The sequence below is a fragment of the Anarrhichthys ocellatus genome, unplaced genomic scaffold, assembly GCF_004355925.1.
Source record: "Anarrhichthys ocellatus isolate YVR2014 unplaced genomic scaffold, GSC_Weel_1.0 scaffold32, whole genome shotgun sequence".
NCBI classification, from domain to species: domain Eukaryota; kingdom Metazoa; phylum Chordata; class Actinopteri; order Perciformes; family Anarhichadidae; genus Anarrhichthys; species Anarrhichthys ocellatus.
The window spans coordinates 1,362,591-1,381,548 of NW_022280062.1; the positions used below are offsets into that span (position 1 = coordinate 1,362,591).

Here is an 18,958-nt window from a genome sequence, read left to right on the forward strand (position 1 = left end):
TTTAGCAGCGTGTGTGCCAAGAGGTCAGGAAGCGTGTGCAGTAAATCACAATTACAATGGCAGCTACAAAAGTACAAGTTGTGTAAATACATTTTTGTAAGTGTAATTTTCTGACGACGTGAGGCAAGTTGCAGAGGTAGAACAGGGTCACTGCCTACATCGCTGGTGCCGAGATTAACACATATGATGTGGCCATCACAAGAGAAAATCATCAAGATATGCTAAACACAGGAAAAGTGCATTGTAACAGTGGTCACAATAAGGCCCTCAGCATGAACAATTCTCCGAGATAAAGAACACCATTAAAAGTCGATTACTTTGGTCAATCAACAAATCTTAATGCATTTGATTGTACTTTAAGGTTGCCATGTGATTGTAGGAGTGACCTGCACAATTCATGCATGCATAAGCTATTGAATAATTTACAGATAAGTTTCACTGCTTGTATCATTCCTGCACGTTCGTTTGGACCAGCTCTGATAAGTAGTGAAATGGAGAACCACTAGGCAGCAAACTCTTTGATGCTTTTCCTCTGAAATTGTATTTTATTAATTTGTATGCACTAACACTAGACTTCAGTATACGCAGGAACGTCCTGCTTAATGGTCCAGAAGATTAAAACGATGCAGTTGAAATAACTGGAGCAGCAGCTGCAGGGCCAAGTCAGTGGGTCGGCACATTTATTAAGAATATATGATTTACAGATATGCTTTAAATATTGTTATATTCTTGTTCACAGCCGTTTTTATCATATGTATTTTAAACCAATGGATATAATATAAAGATTATTTTTCATCCAGTTTTCATCTCAAAGATTTTTTTATTTGCAAAGTTCAATGTACCGTCCTTATTTACGTTATGGATGGTAATGTATATTTAGATCATATATAATGTATCACATACTGTATTATTCTATTCAAGGTTTATGGTGACAGTCCCAAATATGTCTCTGTAGTGAAACAACAGGACAATGTGGATCAAGTATTTGCACATGAAGCACTTTAGATTCTTCATTAAAAAAAAAAGCATCATTTGACAAGATGTGGCCATCGTGATTTCCTGTTTGGCTGTGTCACAAGAATGTCCTTTCCCCATCGACGCACGCGTCTCCTATCACATCCCGTTTTATGGCTAATGCGTATTTGATGGTCCCCACACCGTGGGCTAATCATTGAACAACCATCAGGGGACTTCAAACTCTACATCTGAACATTTCTCAACAGAAGCCCTGCGTTCTGAGGGCAATCCAGCCAAGGTCATTTAAGTAGACACAAGTGATTATTAGTTTGAGCACCGGGTCAACATATCCTCGCGTTGAGTATTCCCAATAGTGTCTTCCCACAGGGCAAAATGTAGTATACTTTAGTTTATAAGAAATATAATTCAGTATCATAAAGTATATGAAAGTTATTACAAGTATAATTGTACTTTTTGTACTTAATTTAAAGCTTATTTAACATGTACTTAAACAGTGTGTACTTCAAAATGGATGTAATATAGTTCAACATCAGTGTACTAAAAATACATACTTACTCTGCAATACTTCAAAGGGTATTTCAGTGTACTTTATTGTATGTTTATTGCAAAAAGTACATTAAATTGCAAATACATATAGTGGTATTTTAGTGTAAAAAAAACTGAAAATCTGAAATCTGAACACCACAATTGAAACCCCAAATCTTATCCAAATAACGAGTTGAATATTTATGTCCAGCCCTACTTATAAAACATGAATGGTACTACTAAGTTAATGCCACACAGGAATTTTTTTAATCAAAGCAAATATATAAAAACAAACACAACCAATTACTTCCTAATCATTTGAATTGTGTGTTTTAGGAGTGTGTGCCTTATTTGCTTGATAGGGTAATTAGGACAACGCTTTGCACCCAACCAGAGAAGGTTTTGGTGGAATTAGATGAGGAGATTTTGAAGGCTTTGAAAGATGGCTCGAGGCATGTGTATGCATTGTGATGCCTGGGTTAAGCCTGGGTTAAGTCACCTGCAATCATACAAATTGAGGTTATGAAGTAAAATTCATGATTCTTTTGCATTTATAGAACTGTGTGCCAGTGCAAAGACAGACGGTGTAATTGCTGAATATCAGCAACATATTTGCTGTTATATAATGACTTTTCTTTATGTGCTTGTGTCTCAATTTGTTAAATACTCCTGGACCCCTTTAAAATCCTTGTTTTACCAGGAACTACCAGGATTGGTAATACCATAAGACAATACTGGACATTTCAAAGTCACAAGGATCATCATTCTGTAGTTACAGCCACAGTGACCTTCACTGAACTCGCAGTAATACCGGCAGTGATGACTCAAGGTACCGGCGGTGATGACTCAAGAACCTACAGTGTAACCCTGTGATCACTGTAAATCAACGGCATTGTGTTTTCACTCCCTTCAAGCCAAGCCAGTGCCTGGCCCACTTAAGTAAACAGTTATGTTGTATCACCAGGGTCTTTGTAGACTAGAGAGGCAATATACAAATGCGATTGCAGGTCCATTTGAAATAAACTCAACAAAGCATAAAGGTTTATTTGATGGTAGTGTATTTGTCACCTTGTTTTGATCCACCTCTTTGTGTTTTTATAGATGTTCCAGGTCTCTAAACGCTTAATATTTTGAGACACCATTAAGATACATTTACATATACTTCAATATAACTTTTTTAACTAATAAGTAATTTTTCAATACACTTTATAAGTGTATTTCATTTATGTTTTAGGTGAACTTGAAAGTCATTCCAAATGGTAATACATTTTAATCTAAATGTATTATCCACACATTTTGATTGCATATGTTTTATATCAATTGGAATTGTATTAATAGTTATCTGAATGGTGGAGTACAGCCTTTGTAAAAAAAATAATTAAAGAAGTAGTTCTCATGTCTATTTAAGTGCACCTTACTGGTGCCTCAAAACAGCAGCACAGTCAAGTACACATAGATGTATTTAAGTATGTCTTTAGTAGCGCTAATGATATAACATTAGTGTACTGAGTACATTTTTAGTACAGTAAAAATAGCACATAGTTCATTAATTATGTGCTCATGGAAGTATAATTAAACTAAGTGTACTTCAGTGATTGTTTTTTTAACCTGGGCTGTGTGAGATGATCATTAACAAAATGTCTGTGTCCCAAATCATTTTACAATGCTATGTGAGGTAATGAAGATGTACATTTTGTTATATTGTCGGGTCCAAGTTCCACTTATTACCGCCCTAGAGAGGAGAAATCCATGATGGAAAATCCCTCTGATATTTAACACAAACTTTAATGCAACATTAAGCATAAATGCAACAAAAGGGGAAGAGTCTATAATACCTGCAAAACCTGCATAAATCAAAAGGTTTTTGTTTTTTTTTAATTAATGGCAATGGCTGGAACAATCCAAATAGAGTTCTACATTCAGCATATACATTATTCTTTATGACCTTCCTCCCTTCAATGAGGAATATTTCTCTGCTCTGGTGAATGTAACCACAACTGTCAGTTTGGTTTCTCATAAACCTCCTGTCGTGCTCTGAGCTTTCAAACGTGTCAATGAAAGGATAGCTGTTCTGATGGGTTCATCTCACTTATATGACATGACACTTTGACACATGATTTTTATGGTGGGAGTTCAGAGGCCGGTCATATGACGGCGGCCAATCTAAAATCTCCTTTCTTTGTGTGCTTAACCTCAGAGGTCAGAGCATTGTGTTTAGCCTCTTGTTTTGAAGCCTGTCCTCAACAACATGGACAATGCTCTTTTTGTTGCCCCTCAGTCATTTTGTCTGAGACTGTCCTTCATCAAATTATTTGGCTCTCGCGTCGTGCTTGATTATTCCATGAATTGGCATGGGAGAATGTTGTCCTCTCATTATATTTATGGAGACAAAATAATGAATGAAGGCTCTGAAACTGATTTCAGAGTGACAAGTTACTTGTATAATATTCAATATTCAAGCCAACAATATGGCCTATATAACGCACATCCTGCATATTGAACAGTTTCTGTGATAGAAAACCAGTATCATTGATTTTCACTTCACAAATTAATAGTAACACATTCTAGTTCATAATCTGGAAAATTTTCATTAAAATAAATATCTGACTGATACCAAACTGGGTGTCTGCCGTGACATTCCCTGGAAAAATCAAAAGCAGTGCACAGAACACACCTGTGATTACCTCGTATCATCATATAGGTGCAGCCAGAAAACAAAACAGAAATCTTCAAGATTGTAACATTAAAGAATAAGGATGGCAAAATTAGTATATATTTCTATTGTCAACACATCTCGTGAAAAACCATTAATAGATTGATCCTACTAACCAAAGCCTGATATAACATCAATGAGCTACACTGTGGCACTCAGTAACATGTTCCTTCATTACACTGTCCTGCTGCAGTAGATACTAGGAGAGGGGGACCGATGGTGCATAATAAGAGGATGATACTAACGATAGTTTGGAGGAAGAAAAGGCTGATAGCTGATTAATCGGTCGGTAGCTATCAAGAGCTGATGGTGTTTCATTATGTATTCATTTTGTGGGTAGAAATAAACTGGAATGTCCCGAACAAATGCAGCATTTACCTCTGTTTGAATAATATTTCCTGAAAGTTGCAGCACCCAGCCGTTTTAGGAAATGATTGAGCCCTTTAAAAAACAAAGTATATATTTGTGACCTGTTCTTAAAGATGTATGTCTTCAGAAGAAATATGGGGGACTCTGTCCCACAGACAGGGAAAGGGAGTCAAAAAGAATTGAGAGACAATCTCCCCCCCATCTCAACATAATGCTGGGACCTTATCTGCCAGCTCCTTGCCATGCTCACTCCCTCTCTGCTTTCAATTAGTTTTTGGCAAAGGTCCAATAAACACTGTGTCAGTAGAGGGGGGGAGTCAGATATCTGGTGAACTATGGCAGAACTGTGTGTATTGAGAAACAAGGTGCCAATAAAAATAAATAAAACAGTCCTTACTTCTCTGTTTTATGACCACAGACTGGACGTGATGCAGATGATCCCTGGATGACTACATTTTCACAGCTTCCGTGTTTTCCCCCAAACATCAGCACAACACCTTAAGGTTCAGTGAACAGCCAGCAGGGTTATAAACACTTGTCAGAGGGTGCAGAAGGTGAATGGTCCCACACGATCTACCTCAGAGGCCCTGACCTGCGAAACTGCTTGGTAAACGCAGATCGAAACAGGCCACAGTGTTAACTTTGGTTCTGTCAAAGTTAAAGGCAGAGTCCGTGAATAATGTAAACCAAAATACACACAAAATATATCACAACAATGTAAAACACGGGATTAAAACAGGTTATCCCACTAAAATAGATTAATGGGTCATTTTAAAGCACAGACTAACTATTGGCAACTACAAAATCCAGTTTACTAATGTGTAAAAGGTTTGCATACATGTTAAAAAATCAAACAAATTCCTTGTACTTCTGTATTTGGCAGATAAAGTCTGCGTCTGGTTCAAGACCTGTTCAACTGAATCCCCCAATATAATTAAGTCAACTGTGAATATACCTTGAACTTATGTGTATATATTTTCTTCTTTTTAATGATGGATTGGGCCTTTAAAGATTGATATCACAGTGTAACGCACCACTGGTCCTAATGTGCTGTGTGACATAGTTGAACAGTAAAACAAATAAAAAGAAAACATGCCCTGCGGTAAAGCCTTTAGTTGTAATTTTAAATTGTATGCCAATGACACAGAAGTGTGCACTCAAAGACACAGTCACACATGCATGAAAACACACTAATATGACAGTTGTGACCTCTGTGAAGCCTACTCATAAACACTACATGCCAAAAATGAATTTAGCCTTGACCCTAACCATGAAGGACAAGCACAATGTAACATCATATGACAATTAACAAGTAAGCTGCATGTCCATGTTATGGCAAATGCTACAGGGACACACACACATTAGTATTTAGTGTGCAAACACAGTAATGTATGCTTTGACTTCGAGTTCAACTAATAATGTGCAACACTGCCGCCATCTGGTCTCAAACAGATTTAGGCCTGTATGCTGAAGTAAGACTAATATCCTAATATGAGGAGGAATCTTAACTTTCTAAAAGCAATATCCTCTTTTATTAAACTCAGGCCTTTCAGACAGAGCTTATTAACCTCCAACACCACCTTTCTACAACCATGTTTGAGGGATATCACAAGACATATTTGTGCAGTTTTTAATAAAAAAAAGAAGAAAAAAAAACATGTTTTTGAAGCATGTTGCTGAAATACTATTTAGTGTATTTTGAAATAGTAGCCTAGGTGGCACAGACCTTGCTGCATTACTTCTTCTAAAATTGACAATTAAATCTAACGTTTTTTACTGAGCAGGTTAATGCATTTGTCTCGACAGACTAAATATTAGTATGAATTGTGAAAACTGAGCTGTGATATTAAACAAAAAAGATTTTTTTTAAATGAAAAAAAAAAAAGCTGGATACAGACAACATTGCACGAACAACGTGGAATGTAGTATTTATTAATTTAAACATATTTTATAAAATTGTGTTTGATAAACACTAAAACTCGTGAACGTACCCCTCCACACATCGCCAAGGGAACCGGAAGACGCTTAGCGCCATTTCCGGTTCGTAAAGGCGTAAAAATGTCGCCGTCGTTATTTAATTTTGTTGACGCTAAAGACAAATTTACGGTGAGAAATGAAAAAAATCCTTTCGTTAGCAAAGTAGGTGGTGTCACATATTGTGCATCGTTATTATAATCATCATAGCTAACTAGATAGCAGGTCTGTTGCTGCTTGTTCTTGCTCTGTTGGCTAGTGTTTTCATAGCGGTTAGCAAATGCTAAGCTAAGCTAACAAAACGCTCATGTTCTCTCTCTCTCTCTCTCTCTCTCTCTCTCTCTCTCTCTCTCTCTCTCACACCCACAGGCGTCTGCCAGAAACGCGCTAGTTGGTAAAACCAGCAAACCTTTGGTAAACGTGTTCAACCAGTTCCCTGGGAAGTAAGTAATGTTGATTTTAGCCTCTTTACGAGTGACGGATTCGTCCATGAAACGTATTTTTGACTCCACTGTGTCGTGTGTTACAGTGAGGCAGAGAAGAAGACCACCCTTGACCAGGCGCTGAGGGGTGTGCTTGGTGATCAGATTGTAAGTCAATTAGCAGACATCTACTCTTATTTTATTTCTATGAACCTCATTAAATGAACCATGTATATTATCGTGTTGTATTTTTTGTCTGCAGGTTGAGCAGAAGGTGAACTGTGATGAATACTTGACTCTCATCTACCTGAGTATTGACGCAGTGACAGAAGGTATGTTGCTCTTTGTGTCTTTGATTTATAGGAAAGACAACAGTTAATGAATGAATACTTGTTGTGTTATACCATTCATTCAAATTGCCCACATGAAACTCAGTGATACTATTGCTATGATATATATATATATACACTAGACTCTCGCATTCAAAGAAAGACACCACTTACTATGCATCTTCAAGTGATAAATTAGATAGATAAAGATATTAGATAGATAAATTAGTAATATTGTTGTCATGACATGCATCAGTACAAACTGTGTCCTGACTACACCTCACAATACTTGTGATCTTGTGTCTTGTCTCCCTGTAGGTATCTGTTCTGCTACAACTCCTTTCCTTCTGCTGGGAGATGTACTGGACTGTCTTCCCCTCGACCAATGTGACAAAATATTCTCTTTTGTCGAGGAGAATGTTTCCACCTGGAAATCGGTAAATAAGCTGCAGCCTCAAAGCCAATTCTAGTGTGTCTCCAGTGTAATAAAGATCATTTAATCACTGTGTACTCTCCCTTTTCCTAGAACTCTTTTTACACCGCTGGGAAGAACTACCTGTTGAGGATGTGTAATGGTAAGGATGGCTTTTCATTCCCGTTGATGAACAACACTTTGTGTGTTTAAAGGGCACAGCTGTTTGTAACACACCTGTCCAACTGTGTAGATCTTTTAAGGAGGCTGTCCAAATCCCAGAATACGGTATTCTGTGGGCGAATCCAGCTCTTCCTGGCACGTCTCTTCCCTCTGTCGGAAAAATCAGGTAAACGCATGCATATTATCTTTGAATAAAGAAGACAACATCGACTCCTCATGTGTGATAGTTTATAATCTGTGGCCACCATCATCCGACCTCATCCGGATGCACTTTTTAATGTACTGCCATTTGTGTTTATTCCAGGGCTCAATCTGCAGAGCCAGTTTAATCTGGAAAATATAACCGTGTTCAACAAGAATGAACAAGAAAGCACGTTCGGCCAGAAGGTAAAGTGTTGATAATGACAGTGAGAATTTTAAATGTAACCTTAAAGTTATAGTTTAATCTTATTTCATTGTTCGGTGTTTATAGCACACAGAAGAAAAGGAAGATGGCATGGAGGTGGAGGAAGGAGAAATGGGAGAGGAGGAGGCTCCTGCACCATGGTGAGGGAACGTCTTGCACTGAAATACAGCAACGTTTAACCATTTCATGAATGACACCTTTTGCATGTTACTAATTTTGTATTTATTACAACTGCATCAATTATTACTTTCAGTTCCATTCCAATTGACTACAACTTGTACAGAAAGTTCTGGACTCTGCAGGACTACTTCAGAAACCCTGTGCAGTGTTACGATAAATTCTCTTGGATGACATTTCTTAAGGTAATGCACCTCGCCACGAGAGCAGAGAACGTTTTGTCAGATCATAACGACTACCAAAGTAGATGCTAAAAAGAACTGACTCACTGCCGGCGTAAATTCCTCTTTGTCCTGCACAGTTCTCAGACGAGACCTTGGCAGTGTTCAAGAGCTATAAGCTGGATGACATGCAGGCCTCTAAGAGGAAGCTGGAGGAGCTGAGAGCATCGGGAGGAGAGCACGTCTACTTTGCCAAGTTTCTGACGAGTGAAAAGGTGAGAAAACTGTTTTTAGCCCAGAAATAATTGTTTCCTGTTACAGTCCCGATGTGGTTTTGAATATGTTTATTCGTATCTATGCAAAGATAGAGTTTGGGCGTTGCCTCACTTGTTGTTCTTCGCTCTCACCCTCCAGCTGATGGACTTGCAGCTCAGCGACAGCAACTTCAGGCGGCACATTCTGCTGCAGTACCTCATCCTCTTCCAGTACCTGAAGGGCCAGGTCAAGTTCAAAAGGTGAAGCATTTTGTCCAACGGTGCACAATAAAATGTGTGTGAATAAAAGAAGCTGTCATCCGTTGTTTCATGTTCTGTTTTTGTCCTCGTGCAGCTCTGGCTGTGCTCTGAATGACGACCAGACGACGTGGATTGAAGACACGACTAAACTGGTTTTTCAGGTCAGTCTTAAATCTCGCTGACATCATTTCCTATAGATAGATATTTCACTTTCTTTGTACCTGTCGACCTACAGTAGGTACCTAGACATGCTCAACACACTGAACTCAGGGACAACACTTTCCCATTTACCAGCAGCAATATCTAGCTTTGCCAAGATTTAGAAATATCTGCCATTTTGTTTTATTGGCATGGGATCCAGAGAGAGAAAATCCCACCGTATTAATCTGTGACTGTTCTCTTGTAGCTGCTGAAAGAGATTCCTCCGGATGGAGACAAGTTTGCCACCATGGTTGAAGTAAGCCAAGATTTCAGAATGCTATTATTGGAAGCTAAACGAGGCTTGTTCTTACGCGCTCTGTCAAGTTCCCTGGAAAGAGTTCCCGGTACACTCGTGACACTATAAATGTTCTTCTCGACAGCATATCCTCGGCACAGAGGAGAACTGGAATGGCTGGAAAAATGAGGGCTGCCCGAGCTTTGTGAAAGAAAGGTACAGCAGCCTAATCTCGCAATAGAATCAGATATTGGCAGATATTTTATTTAATGGATTTGTCCATTGTTACAGCAACAGAATGTGGTGTGTAAACCTGGGCTAGCATGCCAAAATGACTGTCTGTTTGATTTATTCCCTCTTTAACAGGGCAGTAGATGACAAACCCAAAAGACCCACCAGGAAGCGACAAGCTCCAGAAGACTTCCTTGGAAAAGGGCCGGACAGCAAGCTTTTCATGGGAAAGTATGTGACGTAATGCAATAATGATGTAATGCAGGTTAGGGAAAGCAGATTTGTTAGATGTTCTCAGGTTTGAACCCTGTTGTAGTAAGAGCCAATTCCATAAAAATGCAGAGTGCAGGTCATGTGTTCGTCTGCGATATGTGGAGACAAATGAAAAGAGATCCTTCCTTAATAATCAGTTGTAGACCACGACCCAAGTGGAATGAGCCTGTAGAGTTTACCGCAACAATTCTCACTTTTGTGTTTTGTTAGTGACGAGTTGACTCGACTGTGGAACCTGAACCATGACAACATGGAGGCCTGCAAGTCCGACAGCAGGTCAGTGGTTCAGAAAATAAGGAAGCAGTTCTCATCTACATCACCTTCACCTTGTGTGTGTGTGTGTGTGTGTGTGTGTGTGTGTATATATATGTGTATGTGTATATGTGTATATATAGCAGACAATGTTGTCTTTCATTCAGGGAGTTCATGCCATCGCTGGACGAATTCTTTGCGGAGGCCATTGAACAGGCCGATCCCGCTAACATGGTGGAGGAAGAGTACAAGTAAGTTGCACTGTGACTAGTCTTTTCTCCCTAAAGAGCTTTAGTGTCTTCATCCCCAGTCTTATGTCTCTGTGACAGCGGTGGCCGCACGCATTATGATTTTGGGTTGTCCGTCTGTACTTAAGCACCTCTCCCTCTGTCAAAGGTCAGGGTCACCACCGCTTCAAATCCGTCCCGTCCTCGTGATATCTCAGGAACGCTGAGCAAATTCCTTCAAATTTGGCGAAAAACATCCACGCTGACTTAAGGATGAAGTGATTTTTGTGAAAGCAATATCTCAGGAACACCTGGAGTGAATGTCATTATATCTGGCACAAGCATCCACTTGAACCCGAGGATAAACTGATAAGAATTTAGTGGTCAAATGTCACTGAGACAACACAATAATATATACATGTTGTCTAACAGGATAGAATGTTGGTCTCAAGATATTTTGGGCAGACATGAACATAAACTACAACTTGAGTGGTGACTAAGACTTTTTTAAAACCTTTTATCACATATTATACTAGACTATTTATATTTTCAATGATGTACTAAACTGACATTTTCATTACATTGTTTATGGAATGGCATTTTTAAAGCATACTATACTGTCATAACATCTTTGCAGTATTTTTTATGACATACTCTACTTTGACATTTGTATGGCATACTACTATATTTTTCAGGCATTCTATACTACTTGTGACTCATCAGTTGCTTCTTGTGAATCACTTCAGGGCCGTGCGGAACCCGAACTACGGCTGGCGTGCTCTGAGGCTGCTGTCCAGGAGAAGTCCACACTTCTTTCAACCAACGAACCAGAAGTTCAAGAGTCTCGCGGACTACCTCGACAGCATGGTCAGCAAACTGGCCAAAGAACTGCCGGTGAGGCTTTACTTTACTTAAGAACAAACGGTATCCTTCATTCTACAAAGACACAATGCCAAAACTGATATTGTTTTCTTTCCATTCATGCAGAAGGATATTCCCTCTGAAGAGATCAAGACGGGAGAAGAGGATGACGACGATAATGGAGACAATCTCCTCAAAGACAGCAACGACAGTGAGTTTGAATAGTCGCTGATTCAACACTGTACATCCCAACATGTAGGCTATACTCGATAAACTACAATTACCATACCCCTCCATCTTTCAGCTGCTAGTTTCCACCCTGTTTAGATGAAGCCTCTATTCTTATCCTCCGCTTCATGTCGCTCTCTTCCAGGTCCAAGCATACAGAGCAAGATGGTGAGCAACCAGCAGATGGATGACATTGCAGCAAAGCTGGGCGCTCAGTGGAAGGCACTGGCGCCTCATTTGGAGATGAAGGCGGCGGAGTTGCGAGAGATCGAGACCGACAGCGAAGACGTCGACATGCAGGCCAAACTGCTGCTTGTAGCCTGGCAGGACAGAGAGGGAACACAAGCCACCGTGGAGAGCCTGGTCTCAGCTCTCAACACCGCAGGATTCGCCCAGATTGCAGACAACCTCAGTGAGGCTTAAAATAGATCGTTCAGTACCTCTGCTATTGTCGCAGCATCCTTTTTCATACCAAAAACAATTGGAAGCTAACATTTTTGTATGTAGTGTAGGTTGAAACTGGAGTTTTTTTCACTGTTAAGAAACCCAATAAATGTTTTTTTTAATAAGTTGTTGGACCATTAATTCCGATCACATGCTCACATTAAAGAACGTCACACGTTGGTACAACAGTTTATTTTCATCACCTATGAAAAGCAATCAGTCAATAACTTATTACAGAGGGTGGATGGTTCGGTCTTACATTGTTTCTCTCGCGTCACAAAGTGAAGCGACGGCCTTTTAAGGGTTCAGATGTCGGCAAGAACAATGTTCACTGCTCGTCGAGTAAACCCACACGGTTCATCACAAGGACAACCTGTTCCAGACCATATCCCCACACACTTTCCCCCCTCCCCTCCTCCCCTCCCCAAAAAAAAGCATTAGTGAAGATTTGGCAGAAAGAACCTCATCTGTCAATACATTTTAGAACAATTCCAGGAGATGATGCGAGCCAAGCACTTAAGAAAAGACCTGAGGTTGAACCCGAGTTTCCCAGAGGGGCCAACAGGTGAACAAGGGCAAGTCTTAACAGTGTTATTCTCCGTAATACATCTGAGAAGATACAACGGCTCGGCGCGGCATTCCTGTAAAAGTTGATTAAATGACTAAAGAGAGATTTTTGCTTGTATGATATGAGCACCTTAGCAAAGGCTTTAAAAAATATACAATGTGTATAAAACATTTAATGAAACTGCAGAGCTGGACTCGTAATCCTCTTTCAAGGATCCGGTCCACAGATTGCCTCTTGTCATGTCTCCATTTTCAAAGCCCACTATAGTTGAATATTTAACACAATTTGACAGAATTTGTTTTACAAGCATCAGTGTTGGTTACAAAAAAAAGAAGAAGAAATTAAGGTCATTGAATCTTTAAAGACACCAGTTTTATTGCACATCTATGCAGACAGTGCTTGGAAATGGCATGTTTGTATGTATGTCGTCTTTGTCTTCTAGGAAATCTTCCACAGCTACTGCTCCTCTTCAAGTATTTCCAGCCGCCGGGGGCCGTACAGTAGAACGTACGCTATATGCCAGTCCCCGCCCCCGGACAGTCGCAGGATGTCCTCCGGAGACACCAGACTCACCTTGTCGTCGTCGAACTTCACCCACTCATCTGACGAGAGACCGCAGGGAAACGTTAAGTTCCTGACCATCTGTGTACACTCGGGGATTTAGGTTCCTGTATTGTGACTGACGTACATGCTGAATGTGAAACCTCCGCTTACCTTCTTTCCTCTTGACCCACCCCACGTAGTGACCCGAGGAGCTGGAGCGGCCTTGGTGCGTCAACACGGCCTGCAGGTCGTAGTAGCCGCTGTTGTTGGAACCGAGGTCTGCGGGAGAAACGGCAGTGTGTCACATTTTCCTTCAACGTTGGGCTGATATTCGACTGAAATAGACCTTAAGGGAACATAGTGTGCACTCAAATGCCATTACACTGCTAGATACCCAAGTGGTGCTCAGCATTGTGGGACAATGACATTTTGCAGGCACTTGAAAACCTTTCATTTCATTTGTGCCTTTGGTAAGTGTAACAATAGAGTTAGCACAGTGCGAGCACTTTCTATCTGCCTTTTCAACAATAGATTTATTGCTGAAGGTTAGAAATTTATGGAAAATTTTAAAATCTAAATGCAGCCTTTTCTCTGATTCCTGAGACACTAATCAGTGATGTTACTTTATTCTTATGCTGTTAAAATGTTATAAGGTGTATTTTTAGAGTGAATGAGCACATGTTGATTAAAGGATATTTATTCTTTACGTTCCTGGAATCAGATAATTTTTTTTTTTTTTTAATGCCACATACATGGATGAAGGAAGAAATTGTCTTTATGTATGTTTATACAAATATGTATTGTGATGAATTTACGACTACATGTTTTCGTGTGAGTGACATGTCCTTACGTACCATCAGGGAATGAGAAAGGCTCATATTTCACTTTCACGGCATTTGGCTTCTTCACCACCTAATGCAAACGAAGAGCTGGTATTTACACTGTATGATGAAGTGGGAGCTTAGCATGACAGGTAGCAAGTAACAATACAAATAAGATGTCAAAGGAGCGGCCGTACCTTCTTCTGCTGTTCCTCTAGCTTCTTGTCCTCCATCACCTTGAACTTGGACCTGATGGTCAGCATCTTCTCCTGGACCTCCGTGGTGCAGAGCTCATAGACGTCCAGCATGAGCGGGAACTTAACGTCCTTCAAAAAAAAAAAAAACAGTGTTAGACTCTGCATTAAATGACCAATCATAGTGCACCCTGTTATAAATTAGGGACGACGGCGGCTCTAGACAAACCTTGAGGACTTTTGCATTGACGGACTCCTTCTCTTTGTAGAAAAACCGGACCATTTGAACAGTCAAGTAGGCAGGGAGACGGCTGAGTTTAGACTAGAGGACACATTTCAATATGTGAATTAACTTCTCACGTTTGTAAATGTAGCAGTAGAAAATAACGCTTATTCCAAGAGAAACTACAGGCAGAGGGAACACTCACAGATTTGATATACAGGGCATTTCTTTCCAAGGATGGAGACATTTTTGTGATTTCTTCCTGCAGTCTCTGGAGAGAGAGAGAAAAAAAAAAAAAAAAGAGTCAGAAACATGATTTTGTCGTATGTACGTTGCAGTTATTTTTTTGGCTTTGGACAAACATAAAAACAACCAAGTATAATTCTAAATATATTATAATAAAGGTACACAAAGTGCATGTCTTGCTAGACACAGTGACACTTTCTTTTGCTCCCATTTTAGTCCATTTAAAAACGTATTCAGGTAAGTGTGATTCCTACCAGTCTTAGGCCTGTTGCGAGGTATTTCACTTCCTGGTTGATGAAGCAACTGAGCTGGAGCTGGCTTTCCTTGCCCTTGATTGGCTCCTCCTCCTCAGCCTCTGTGCATTTCATACTGAACAGGAGAGTGAAGGAAAAGCCCCTCGGAGTAACGACACGCACAGATCTTACTTCGACACTACACACCACTCTTCATCGCCAACACTTTTAGAGTCAAACCATAGAAAGATGTGATCAACAAGTGCACGCCGCAAGGATACGCAGTTTCGAATTCCACGCCGAAATACTGATCAATTAAGTTCTTCTTTGTGGAGGAAGAGGCAGCCCCGCTCTCAGACTCGGTCTAGATATTGAGAGACGAAAAGCAAAATAACTTACTGATCAATTACAGAGTCATCCTTTCATCAGAAAACAACAACAATCAATAGGTTTTACCTCCATAGAAGTCTCTGGCTCTAATGGCTCCAGCTTTTGCTGAAGCACTCTCATCATCTGCAGCCAGCACTCGTTGGCATCCTGAGAGGACAAAAAAAAGAAGAAAACAATGCCAAGAAATGAGACCATATCCTCATAATGTCACTCAAAGTCTAGAATAAGAACGCAGGTCCAAGATGCATAGCTGTAAGTATGAGTGTAACCTGCTGGAGGTACTGTCCCTGGTCCCCCTTCTCAGCAAACTGTGGAAAGGCCATGTGGAGGAACTGCAGCAAGATGATGGGAGGCAGGCTAGATGAGGTCTTTTCCATGGTCTCATACAAGTCACGAAGGGCTGAGGATGTAAAAAAAAAAAAGAAGACATATACGTATTAATATCATATGCGTTAAGCAAGTTTAAGACATTCATTGCACAGGGTTAACCACTGACTGTGCCTCGTACCTGCGGTGATGTATTGTGAAGGTGCATTAGCCCCTGAAGATCGCAGAGCACCTGCATACCTAGGACAAAGAAAGACACAAAGATGATTTTAAACAATGTAGACCACTGAAACAGATAACTCTTCATAATCAGTATGTCCACCGGCTGAATATATTCTGAGAGCCGACCGTAGCAGAAGACCCACCTTCTGAGAGCAGTCTTGAGCTCCGGCACAGAGCGCAGACACTGCACTGTGGCATTCATGTAACAGGTGTTGCCCAAGTTTGTCAGCCCACAAGGCAGCTCCATCTGAAAGCAGAGAGGGAAGAGTTCCTCTAAACGTATAAAAATGAAATACAGTTTACTAAATACATCTTCTTTGTAGTTAATAACCAAGCTTCAAGCGTTTCTGAAGAAACAACAATACAGGCAGAATTTCACTTTGTATTGGCCAGTCATGTTATCCACTTCCAATGAAATGGATATTACTCTTCAACCAACTCCCGGTACAACTGTACGGGTGACTTTAGGAGACTATGTCCATATTTTATGCTATGTCTATGTAATCTCATGACAATGGGACATATATTCATTATGTTCTCTACTTGGTAAACACCACATTGAGGAAAACATCTTTACCCCGGCCAAGTCAGAGCCGAAAACAACAATCGTCATGTTTGTTTTAGGCGTACTGGTCATTCTGAAGCTTACTCACCGCTGAGGCCAGCTGCTCCTCAGTCATGTCCTCGACAAACATGGGCCGAACGGCCGGTTCCTCAGGCAGGGCTTCAGCTGAGCCCATCATCAGCAGAGTCATTCCCTGCAAACAGAAGAGAAATACACAGAAGTTCACTGATTGGTTCAAACAAATTTGGTGGTATAGTTCTGTGAACGAAGAAATGATTGTTATACGTGTTCAAACACATCTTGAATACTCACATTTTTCAGTTTAATGTTCCCCCACTCATCATCCTAGAATAAAGAACAAGACATTGGTGAGCTTCTTAAAAACAGTTAAGAGATAAGGCTCCGAGGCCCATTCCACACAGTTCCACTAAAAACAAAATGCTCACTGAATTCCTACAACAACTGGGCATTGTAGTCTAACAAACAGGACTCAAACGGGAGTAAAAAGTGAATTTGCTGAGTACCGTTTTCAGCTGTAGACTAATACACATTTGCTTCTCTTGTGAATATTTACAACAGCAGGACCAGGACCCTGTATGCAGATGTGTGGTTCATTGGTGCGTTTTAATAGTTTGTGGTGAACAGATGTCAGTATATAACTGACAGGCTTTGGCTAAAGGGGCAATACTTGTTAGTATGAACAAAAGATGATTTTTGATCACATCAGTACCTTCAGAGTGCCTCCCTTCACCATGACCTTCTGTCTGTCTGGCTGAACTCCTGACAGGGCGAAGAGTTGAGCCTTGAAGACCATGGGTGGTTCCTCAGTGTTCAACTCTACTGCATCAAACTTCTCTTTGCCCCATTTCACATTCACTGAAATCAAAACAGAAGAATAGTACACACACACACGTTAGCCTCCCAGGGTGACTGTTGGGAAAAGCCGTTAATTTGTCAAACAGCAGTCATGTATGACACAGCATCTATCAGTTAGCTAAGTGTTCCATGGGATAACACAGCTAGCTTCAGTCCAAGCTGAAAGTGAAAGCATAAACATACAACGGTTTGGCTGCCGATGCAATGAAATAACACTGATGTTTGGTAATTTTAGTGTCCCATGTAAGATTAATACCATATTAAAAACAGCATACACGCGTTCTATAAGCATTGTTGGTCTTCAAGAAGCCGCAACTGCGGTAACGTTAAAGGGCTTCTGAAGTGTACACTCATGATTTGGCTAGCTAACGCTAGCTTGGTTAGCAGGGCTACCTGTGCTAATCATGGACTGCATATACGAATAAAAGGCGTGATTCTGTGATTTCATACTGGTATTACACGTAGAGGACTTAAACTGACATAGTTACCGACAAAAGAGGCTTGATTTTTCAACAACTAACGTTAGTTAAATCACCTTTACTCAACTGTTACCTGGCTAACCTAGCTAACGTTAGCTGGTACTTAGCGTCAGAAGCTGCTTTTTTGATTGAGCCAGATGCCAGTTAACATAACCGGCTTCACCAAACACATTCTGTAAGCTCCACTAGCTAACAGTGACTCAATGACAGCAACGTAATACTTAAGTGTTCTCCATGTCTTTAAATATTGTTTTTCTTTGGTAATAACTCCACCAGTGGCCTAACAACACTGACAGGCTGGCTACTACCGTTAGCATGCTAATTGCATATCATGCTAAAGCTAGCCAACTTAGCATGCTAAATGTAATTTCACGTTACTGCACAAAACAACACGTGTAAGAGTTGACGGTTTTTGATGTCATTTTGTACGACAATTAACGTGCTGTATTAAAAATAACACCATACCTGTAAACACCGGCATATTTGGCAACCTTTTTACTTCCTCAACTCTTTGTTTTTTTCCTGTTTCAATCCACTGGGGCGCGAATGGAGAGTTGAGCTAGTTCTCAGGTTGAACTTCATTCAAACAGAATGACGCTGCAACAACACGCTGAGAACTTATCGATGCGCTCTGACATCTGCTAGCCATCCTGCCGCAAGCACTGCACCCGGGACTACACGCGCACACACAGATCGTTGTTGCCCAGACCATTCAGGCACATTAATTACAGTGTTTATGAGAGGGCTGCTTGTTAGCGAGGTTTGCTCAGACAACAACAATCCTACCTGGTGATTTTCTTTCCCCCCTCCCACCATATTAAAACTCACCCTGTGTATTCATGTGTGTACTGTCTATTTAAGATACTAATTACTACATTAACTGTGTGGTAATTTACACTAATTCTAGAATATGCAACATAAGCACAAAAATGACAAAATGATTGTATCAAAACTAGATTTTCGATTTTGACCATTGGAATCTCTTTAGACACAAAATTAGAAAATAAAACAGAGCCCACTTTAGGGCCCTTAAGAAATCAGGTGATCATGTGCTTCTGGACTACAAATCCCCAAATAAATTCTCAATTACATGACGCAAAAACCACTTGGCACACAATAAGCCTGGCGTTTTTAGTCTGATGCCCACTACGCGCA

The 18,958-nt window shown here is 40.3% G+C and overlaps 2 protein-coding genes across 2 annotated transcripts; one reads left to right on the forward strand and one right to left on the reverse strand.

Moving 5' to 3' along the window:
* The first annotated feature begins 6,606 nt into the window (after positions 1-6,606).
* On the forward strand, positions 6,607-12,525 carry thoc1 (THO complex 1). Its single transcript, XM_031865129.1, has 21 exons — positions 6,607-6,691; positions 6,929-7,002; positions 7,089-7,149; positions 7,244-7,313; positions 7,629-7,747; positions 7,837-7,885; positions 7,976-8,071; positions 8,210-8,292; positions 8,378-8,451; positions 8,565-8,673; positions 8,790-8,924; positions 9,064-9,164; positions 9,259-9,325; positions 9,571-9,621; positions 9,746-9,816; positions 9,967-10,062; positions 10,315-10,380; positions 10,524-10,607; positions 11,330-11,477; positions 11,571-11,655; positions 11,818-12,525. The coding sequence occupies exons 1-21, from the start codon at positions 6,644-6,646 to the stop codon at positions 12,093-12,095; spliced, it is 1,965 nt and encodes a 654-aa protein (XP_031720989.1). The 5' UTR covers positions 6,607-6,643; the 3' UTR covers positions 12,096-12,525.
* Positions 12,294-18,944, reverse strand: usp14 (ubiquitin specific peptidase 14 (tRNA-guanine transglycosylase)). The gene is made up of 16 exons (XM_031865130.1): positions 18,269-18,944; positions 17,179-17,324; positions 16,761-16,793; positions 16,537-16,641; positions 16,027-16,130; positions 15,843-15,901; positions 15,604-15,734; positions 15,401-15,481; positions 15,226-15,308; positions 14,966-15,080; positions 14,671-14,736; positions 14,472-14,564; positions 14,246-14,374; positions 14,082-14,139; positions 13,399-13,506; positions 12,294-13,286 (listed from the first exon to the last, which is right to left on the reverse strand). The coding sequence occupies exons 1-16, from the start codon at positions 18,282-18,284 to the stop codon at positions 13,141-13,143; spliced, it is 1,473 nt and encodes a 490-aa protein (XP_031720990.1). The 5' UTR covers positions 18,285-18,944; the 3' UTR covers positions 12,294-13,140.
* Positions 18,945-18,958: the final 14 nt, after the last annotated feature.

Bases quoted from the DNA above. Each gene is read 5' to 3' on its own strand.
- usp14 (XM_031865130.1), bottom strand. The intron at 15,482-15,603 runs GTTACACTCATA...TTGTCCTCTCAG, and splicing joins AGGGACAGTACCTCCAGCAG to GATGCCAACGAGTGCTGGCT. The intron at 15,081-15,225 runs GTATCCTTGCGG...TCTCCTGTTCAG, and splicing joins GGCGTGGAATTCGAAACTGC to TATGAAATGCACAGAGGCTG.
- thoc1 (XM_031865129.1), top strand. From the start codon at position 6,644: ATGTCGCCGTCGTTATTTAATTTTGTTGACGCTAAAGACAAATTTACG. The intron at 7,314-7,628 runs GTATGTTGCTCT...GTCTCCCTGTAG, and splicing joins TATTGACGCAGTGACAGAAG to GTATCTGTTCTGCTACAACT. The intron at 9,165-9,258 runs GTGAAGCATTTT...GTCCTCGTGCAG, and splicing joins GGCCAGGTCAAGTTCAAAAG to CTCTGGCTGTGCTCTGAATG.